Source organism: Caloenas nicobarica, chromosome 3 (genome assembly GCF_036013445.1).
Source record: "Caloenas nicobarica isolate bCalNic1 chromosome 3, bCalNic1.hap1, whole genome shotgun sequence".
NCBI lineage: Eukaryota > Metazoa > Chordata > Aves > Columbiformes > Columbidae > Caloenas > Caloenas nicobarica.
This window is the reverse complement of record NC_088247.1, coordinates 67,787,887-67,797,164: the sequence shown is the minus strand read 5'-3', so window position 1 is coordinate 67,797,164 and position 9,278 is coordinate 67,787,887. Positions and strand designations below refer to the sequence as shown.

Here is a 9,278-nt window from a genome sequence, read left to right as displayed (position 1 = left end):
AGTCACCAGTAACGTCCGGCTGACTTGCCCCACTTCCGGGGGGCGGCCCGCCGGCTCGCGGGGGCGGAGCAAGATGGCGGCGGTATCGGCGCTACCGGTCTCCCTCTCGGGCAGGTTTAAGGGGTCCGTCACGGCCTAACGCGCCCGGAGCTGGCTGTGGGGTGGGGGGCAGGAGGGAGTCGAGGAGCCGGCTGCTGCCCCTCGGCCGGGAAGCGGCCCCTTTCGGGCGCCGGGCCTCTCGGTCGGGGCCTCCGGCGTAGCGGTGGGCGCCGGGCGGGGCCGGTAGCCGGTGCTCGGCCTACTCGTGCGGGCGGCGGCAGCGCCAGCGTCGCGCTGTGGACGGGCCCGCTCGGCTGGGGGCCCTGTCGCCGGGAGGCGGCGCTGTGGGCTCTGTGTTGCCGGCTCCCCGCCGCAGGGCCCCGCGGCTCTCCGGCCGGGTGTTTCCTCGTCTCGCCCCCGCTTACAGGCGCTGCTGTTGTTCCTGCCTGTTACTGACCGACGCAGATCTCGGGAGCGCAAAAGTTGCGTCTCTGTTCTCCCTGAGTTTCCTTGGAACTTCAGTGCTGGGTCCCCGAGTCTAGGGCTCCGACTCAGTGGATATAAATCATTAAAAACAGTTCTTCAAGCTTTCTGTAGGGTTGGTCATCATCTGCTCATTGTGCTTCTCAAAAATAAGGAGTATTTGGGGAAAGCATAAATGAAGTATATAGTAGAGAGCAGGTATGCGGATTTGCTGTAAAGGTTAGTGATACAAGTCACACTTAAAAAATTCTCTATGCTCTTAACTTTAAATTTCCTTTTTACATCTGGGTAACTGAGCAACCAGGGAATGCATTTTAGTCTAGAATTAACTGCAATTTTTGCTCTTGGCAGGGTTTGTCACTTAGAATTTTCATCCCTGAAAAGACTACCATTTATCCTTTTTCTTCAAAAGTAGACCTAAAAACCTGATCCCTTCTAGAATTTTAGGTTGTGGTGGGGGGTTTTTTTTTGTTTGTTAGTTTTCTTTATTATTATTTGTTGTCCACTGCTTTAAAAGCACATAAACTTAATTTTAAGACCTTGCGTTTATTTAAAAAAAAGAAGAGATTTTATAATTTCCTCTCAATAGTAAAATTTGGATCCTCTCCTTCTCAGATCCTTTGCGTATTTCACAATTAAAGACAGACTGCCCCAAATCCTCACAAAAGTTATTGATACTCTGCATCGACATAAAAACGAATTCTTTGAAGAACATGGCGAGGTAAGAGTAAGGTCTCTTTTTGCCTAGGATTTCCTGCCTCCCCCCCACCATCCCACCACCAGCCCCTGAGACCCCTTCTCTGCCTTGTTTTTACTGGTTTCTTACTGCAATCATTATTTGTCTGTCTTAATCCTTTAGTCTGTTGTGGAGGTTTTTTGTTTGTGGTTGGTTGGTTTGGTTTGTGGGTTTTGTGTGTGTGTGGTTTTGTTTTTTCTTCTCTCTTCTTTATCATCTCTTTCTTGTAGCTATTTTTCATTAATTTCATAACTCATCTTTCTGTCAAACTTTTTTCTGATCTATCTGTTCTGCAAGTGCGTTGGTTTTCCAGGTTTTTGTGCTAATGCAGTGTTTAATAGACTGTAGCATCTTCTGAAGATGGCAGTGTTTCAATATTCTGATCTCCTCTGATAAGCAAAATGTCTAATCTAAAAAGAAGTCCCAGAAGCAATTTATTTTAGGATGTTAGGTGTAAAGTGAGCTTCATTCACCAAGATGTGTTTGATTGCCTCAAGCTCTGATTTGTCAGGGGCTTGTATTTGGCAATTAAAACTTATTTCTTTCATGAAAAATTGACCTGTGTCTCTAGAGGAATAAATGTTCAGAACAGGAACTTTTGTTCTTCGCTTATTTCAGAAGGGTGTTGAAGCAGAGAAGAGAGCTATATCTTTGCTTTCCAAACTGCGGAATGAGCTGCAAACAGACAAACCAGTGACCCCTTTAGAAGATGAGCTGCCTGATGCTGCACTGTGGAACCAACACCTAGACTACCAACGAAATTTGTCAAATGGAAATGGAGAACCAAGGTGGTTTCAATCCCCTTGGTTGTATGTAGAGTGTTATATGTATCGAAGAATTCAGGCAGCATTAGCACAGAAGTAAGTACTGGCTAGTTGGGCATATTACTCTGCAAAATGTTACTCTTTGATCTTTTTAATTTAGGAGAAAGGAAGACAGCAGGGGAATAAGATGAAGGAAAATCTTAGGCTTCTACCGTATTTCTTTTTCCTTATCTCACACCTCAGATTTAAAATTAATACTTTTTCTTCTTTCATGCAGCAGAATTTGAAGCTTATTAGGTCCTTTTATGCTTCAATTTCTGTGACTTGGTCTACATAAAAACTCTTAAGCTTGACTGTATAGTTTGACCTTCGTGCAGACTAATGTGCATTGATATCTGAAAGTTATTTATCATTTCTATACGGCTTGTTAGTCCAGAATTATCTCTTAAGATGTATATTAGCCTAAAACACAGAGTGCAAGAGACACTAATTTGTTGGGCATTCTAACTTGTTTTGCCTTGCAAAATCTGAAGTTACTCTTTGAGAACTGTTTTTTATAGCAGTAGTCCCACCTTAAGCAGCCCCTTGTTCAGTCTACACTATCTTAGGTACAGCAGTGTTTGAAGACTGTATGTTGCATCAAACTTTGGGAGCTGATCCTGGTTAAAAATAACTTGGCAGGAAAAACTTGTGTTGGTATTTTGAAGAGGTGCCAGTACAATGTAATGGGGTAGGAATGAGCAGTTTAAGTTCCCACTGCTGCCAAAAAAAATTTCAAAGCTCCACGCGTACTGGATTTGTGCTTAGTATTACAGAGACTCAAATACAGTAATGGGACTCTGTTTCTACATGTATATTGTGTAATTTGAACTCTTGTAGCAAAAACTTCAAATATGAGATGCATCTCCTGGATTGCACTTAAAAAAATGAGCAGATACTTTTCATTAGTAAGTTTTAAGTTTCTGTCTCTATTATTTAGGTGCTCTTAAGCATGTGCTTTGATAGAGGTTCAATCATTTGTCATAAGGTGTACCTGCAAATACGTCTCTTACAACAGATGAGTCTATATTTCTTATATATTTCAAGAATTGAATTGTTTTGTCATGTTTGTCGTGTTAATTTTCTGAAGTCCCAGTTAAAAACTGGCATAAGAAGAAACTATAAGAAACTTCAGTATGGGAAGTACACTTCCGCACAAACAAACATGCTTAAAATTGGCCCAGCAATTCAGTACATTAGTTCACTTGTATTTTACAGTTTTAATTCTCCGTGTATGAAGACTGGAGTTCAAAATTGTGCCTGTATTTGCAGTTCCCAGGATTGTTTTGACTGAACACTTGTTCACTTTCAGACTATGTTGCTAGAAATATAAAGGTGTCCTGTAAACTGTTTGTTTCAGTGAGACAGGATATCAGGCTGTTACTGGGATGTTTAAAAATCTAGTGCGACAAAATACAAGTGGAAATTCTAACGAGGGCCCATAGTAGGGCCTAAAAAACCTGAGCTTTCAGCTTGCATTTTCAGGTGTTTTATGTGCTGTTATGGAAAATGTAGCAAGTATGTTAATATATTTGTTCTCCTATTTTTAGCCCACCTATTGACAACTTTGACGTTTTTAAGGAAGGAAAGGTTCAAAATTTCTTTGAATCCCAAGAGGCTGTTATTGCCTTATGCACTTACTTTCAGGAACTTCTTAAAAACATTGAGGATCTAGATGAAAAGCAACTTCAGGAGGAACTTTTTAAGCTATTGCAGGTAACCTAGTAGTGCTTAACATAAGGATTTAAATTACCTCCCCCATATAACAAAAAAAACATTGAGGTTGTAAAGAATCTGAATTTCATGTGGAAATTAAAATATAGCTCTTCTGTTTCTAAAAATGTGATGAAATCCTGACAGCCAATACTGTATTGCTGCTACTCTGGAAATTTTAAAATTTTGGTTTTTTGTATTAAATATGACACTTTCATTATATTGCTGGTCTTCATCGTATATTTGAAAACCGAGCTTATTCTCCATCAAAACCAGTATCTCTAAAACATTTCAAGTCAAGTTTCAGGTGGCCTTTTTGTTATTTAACTATAAAATTTTAAAACAGTTCATTTTATTGACACTCTAAAAATGTTTAGACTTAGAAGTCAGTCTGGGCCAGAAGTAGTTTAAAAGCTTTATCACTGCATTATTGTTGTAAAATAATGCCTTTGGGTAGAATACAAAGTATCATGGGATTACAAATAAGTCCATTAGCTTGCAACAGTGCGCACCAAGTATTTGACGAATCTTTATAAAGACCTCATTAGCGTCTACTTAAAATACAAGTTCTTAGCTGCCTGCAATAAAAAAATAAACCTGCTTTTGTTACTCCTTTTTCTGTGTTCCCACTAATATTTTCTGGAATTACGGTATGGAGAATATTTGTGTTTTAAGCTTCGTGATCAGTGTGTTTATGTTGATCTAAGACTTCCGTCTTTATAACTTCTGGTGCACATTTCTGATGCCTCCATAAATACAGAGCATTGTTTGTTTTCTTCCACAAAATCTTGTCTATATGAAGATTTCTGTATAAGTAGTTGAATTTTATTAAAGCTTGGAGGGAAATGTAGAGTTAGAGCCTTCATGTCCCTAAAATAAAACCAAAATATTTAGTGTATGTGAACTTTAGAATGTAACTATAATGAGATTTAGCAAATGTTTTTGTTTTTTCCTCCTTCTAGGTGTCATTGTGGGGCAATAAGTGTGACCTTTCTTTTTCAGCTGGTGAAGGCAGCTCTCAGAAATCTAGTCCTTTACTATCCCTGGAAAACTTGATACCTTACATCTTAGTGAATGATATGGAAAAACTTTGGTCACTACTTGTAAATGCCAAAAAAAGAAATGCAGAAAAAAGTAATGTCAGAGTTGACATAATTCTGGACAATGCTGGATTTGAACTTGTAACTGATTTTGTGTTGGCTGACTTCCTGTTATCGTCAAAGCTCGCTGATGAAGTCCATTTTCATGGAAAAAGTATCCCATGGTATGTGTCAGATACCACAAAGCATGATTTTAACTGGACTATTAAACAACTGCAGTCAGCCAATCATATGTGGATGTCTAGATGTGGGATAAACTGGGAGGGCAATTTGAAAAGGGGAGTTTGGGTTTACCATGATCACATGTTTTGGACTTTGCCACATGACTTTTCCAGTATGGCTGAAGTTGCTCCTGACTTGTATGCTGATCTACAGAAGTCAAGCTTGCTTCTTTTCAAAGGTGACTTAAACTATAGAAAATTAACAGGAGATAAAAAATGGGAATATACTGTTCCGTTTCATCAAGCCTTGAACAGGTTTCATCCTGCGCCTCTCTGTAGTTTGAGAACACTGAAATCTGACACTCAGGTTGGCCTAAAACCTGGACAAGGTGAACAAATTCAGGCTTCTGAACCTGAATGGATGATAAGTGGAAAGTACGGGGTAGTTCAGTTTGATGCTGCTCTCTAATTAAATGGTTCCTAACTTCTGAAACAGAGATTCAGTCTGAGTTTTAACTACTTTCTCTGTTCCATGCTTGGTTTCAGCAAAGATTCTTTTTTGCTTGCACTTTTTCCTCCCAAATGATTAGTTGTTTTTGTTACACAAAAGACTTCAATGTTGTGCAAATGTTTACAAACTGTCTGTGTATACATAAATCAATCTGCATTTCAGTATATTTTGTTTTCCTAATGCTCAGTTTCAGCAACTGTTAAAGATGAACGTTTAGTTGTCCATAATATTTTTTTCTTCATCAGTTGGTATGAGAGTTTATAGCTAATGCTTCAGAAACCATTTCCTCAATCCCACATTGGCGTGTATTTACTTGTTTCAGGATAATTTGTGCTCCATGTGCTGTGCATGGCATGAAAGTTAATATTATAGAAAATGGTCAAATTAAATCCAGATAGATTCTTTGCAACCCATTGCAGGATCATATTTTAAAACTGTTGAAAATTGAGTTGACTTCTGCCGAGACTTTATTATGTAAATTATTTTTTACTTGCTTCTTGTGTCCGTGGAGAAATAACTTTTAATGTTTTTTGAGTATAGTTTGCTGTACATTAAGAAAGGAGTTTTTGAGTGACACCTTGTAAACAATAATTTAGAATTTGAAAAGGAAACTTTAATTTTAAAATACAAGTGGATGTTGCTAGCCGGTTTGCCTGTAAGAGGGAGTTGTCCCATCTGATAGGAAGATTAGTGGGACAAAGGACAATCTCATACTGTTTATCTAAGAACCTCTACCAAAAAAAGCCACAACACCTCCCCCGCAGCAAACAAACCAAACTCAACCAGTTACATTAATTGGATTTTAGATTTAACACAGATTTGTTTTAAAGGTAGCCTGTCAGCAGTGTTTGTGGTTGAAGTATTGCTGCTTCCTTCCATTGTGATAGTTCTCTTTATTTGTCAATTTTTTCTTTTTTTTTCTTTTTTTCTTTTTTTTTTTTTTAAGGATGGTGCCATAATTTTAATTGGGGAAATACAACCCCAGCTGCACTGAGAAGTATATGCTAGAGAAGCATATGCCACACAGGTTGCTGCTAATTGCAGTTATTAGATGCCCATTTCTTCTCTTCTACCCTGCTCTCAAATTACTCAGAATTTGTGGGAAAATTTGGGGATATTTTAGTGTTTTTTTCAGAGTGAAGTGAAAGTGGAAATGCGTTATGCATTTATAAAGGAAAAATTAAAAATAGATTCTGTCAAGTGTTAAAGTACTTTTATGGATTGAAATAGGTCCTTTGATAAGGGACTGATGTAGTGCTCATGATAACCACAGGTTTGTTAGAAAATGGTGGCAAAATTACCCACAGAGTCTGACTGGGTTATGCTCTTGTCTAGAGCTGCTAAAATGAGGTGAACTTGCTCCTGGTAGCCAATGAGGCTGTATTATGGAGAACAGGAGTAGACAGTAGAGAAAATGCCATTTTACATACATTTTACACAGTCAAAAGGAGGGCCTAGAAGTGGCCTTATTTAAATATGTTCTGGAAGTGGTGCTATGGCAAGGGAATTAGAGCGGCCATGTGGTAGAAAGTAGATTTAGAAAGACTTTTGTGCTTACGGTTAACCAAAGGGTAAGTTTTGGCAGGCCTAAAGAAGTGGGAGAGGGAAGATGGGGCAGTATTTTGTACCTAATTTGGGCTTTGAAAACGGAACTGGATTCATCTTCTGGTCAGTGAACTCACTGGCAAATTATGTCTTCTGAAGTTGAAAAAATCAGCTGCTGCTTATTGTGTTCATACAATAAAGATATATACAGTGGATAAATATGCTCCAGCTGTTGGTGACTTTGATTAGTTGTGTTTGTGTTCTTCTCACATCTGAAAGTGTATTGATATTTTAAAGTCGCATGATCAAGTATTCGGAAATGAAGATGCTAGCAATTTCAGGAGGCAATGTCATATTGTAGGTATGGTTCTACTTTAGAGACCTTGCTTTAGTGTTGTCTCCTTTTTATCTCTGGCTTAGTACTCCTAAAGGATGAATTCATGCTGATCCTTAGGCACCTGATTAAACTGCATAAATCAGAAATCCAGTCAAGAGAGCTGAAGGACAGACTGCTGAAGCTCTGTTTGACTGGAGAGAGCTCAAGGAGACTCCAGCTTTAGTGCTTTGATCAAGTACGTAAATGACATGATGAATCTGAGCACTGCAGCTTCAGTTTCTCATCTGTGAAAATGCTGTTAAGCTTGTTTCAAATGCACTTTGAAGCAACAACCTTGAGCCAAGAACAGAGTTACGGAAGTTATGGAATATGTGGTTTCCATTCTCATTTACATACAGAAAACTCAATTAGGAGCCGATGTTTAGGAACCTGCAGACCTTATCTAAATTTTTGAGTGCACTGACTACTGGAATTGGGGTTTCATAGCCCAGGTAAGTTTTAGCATCTTTCTTCAACACTGAGCTCATTCAAGGAGTAATTTTTTAATTGTTGTTTTCTTTTTAAAAACTGGAGTTACTTTATTAGGTACATAGATTCAAGAGATTCTGCATCATTCTTTGCTTAAAAAGGCTGAGAACATCCTGTCCATGTATTTTCTCTAACACAAAATGAAGAATCTTAATCATTCATGAAAGTGACTCCTTGAAATTATTTTTAACTAAAAATGCTGAAGTAACCCTTCCTAAGTCGTTATTTCCTGCCCTGGTTAAGGGAAAAGAAACACTGAGTCATTTTGAGAACTACCTGTAGTATTTAGCAAACAAGCCTAAAGCATTTTAAAGTGTTGGCATCTGTAATAAGATACCCACTCAAGCTCTTTGAATAAGTATTGCAACCCCTTCAAACTGCCCAATTATTTTCAGAGTGCTATAAGAAATTTCTGCTTTTCTTCATAGTTTTTTTTTTTCTTGCATCTTTTATTGTTTCGCTACAGTTCATCAGATTCAGAATTTTTTTAAAGTCAAATATCTTACTGTAGATATATAAAGTTACAGCTGTAAAAGCATTCTCTCCCTATCACTGAGGGTGTATAAGTGGCTGAAGTAAAGCTCTTGAACCAGCTGTGGCACTGCGGGACCAGCGATGGGGAAGTGCACTCAAGCACAGGCTTAAGAAAGTTAGGACAAAGTTTCACAATCATTTAATCTGCATGCTGCTCTGGTAATGTGACTGATTAGGCTGTAGTCAGATGCTGGACAAATCCAGGATGATATTTTTGTCCAAATTTGCAGAGGATGTTAGAACTTGTCATTTTCTGCTTGTTATATGCAAGATCGCCAGTACAATTTTAACCTGTCAAAAATACTAAATAGATTTGAATTGCAGAATGCATTTACACTGGATCAGCATTTTGCGCCATATGGCGGTAGCAGCTTTGATCCAGTACTGCGAGTCTTGTGTTTGAAATTATAAACACTTCTGGTTGGGCTCCCTTGTCGTCAGCATAGTATTTGAGGTACCTAACGTAACAGAACAGTTACATATATAGAAGGGAAAAAAAAAATAAGGGTCAGGAATGTTGTCCTCCTAAAACTATTAAGGCTTTGTATTAATTGAAATTTGTATTACTTTGGAATAAACTTTGGTTTGGGAACGGAATTAAACTGGCAGCTAGGGATTGCCTGGGCCTTTCTCCCTAAGCTGTAAGGAGACTGCCTGGGTGCACAGTTCCCCTCTGGCCAGGCTCCTGGCTCTTTTCCTCTGGCTGCTTTCTTGCCCAGCTCCTTTGGACAGTTCAGCACCACACACCCAGGTCCCTCCTCCCAGGCAGCAGTCCTTGGGCTCAGGGG

The 9,278-nt window shown here is 39.0% G+C and overlaps 1 protein-coding gene across 4 annotated transcripts in view; it reads left to right on the top strand.

Moving 5' to 3' along the window:
- Positions 1-21: 21 nt before the first annotated feature.
- ARMT1 (acidic residue methyltransferase 1) overlaps positions 22-9,278 on the top strand; it is a 52,944-nt gene continuing 43,687 nt past the window's right edge. The window contains exons 1-6 of one of the 4 annotated variants that reach the window (XM_065633002.1): positions 67-123; positions 467-637; positions 1,138-1,243; positions 1,832-2,118; positions 3,612-3,777; positions 4,737-7,301. In XM_065633002.1, coding sequence (XP_065489074.1) covers positions 1,838-2,118; positions 3,612-3,777; positions 4,737-5,504 — 1,215 coding nt within the window. In that variant the 5' untranslated portion in view covers positions 67-123; positions 467-637; positions 1,138-1,243; positions 1,832-1,837 and the 3' untranslated portion in view covers positions 5,505-7,301. The other 3 variants (XM_065632998.1, XM_065633001.1, XM_065633003.1) reach the window with 3 other exon arrangements.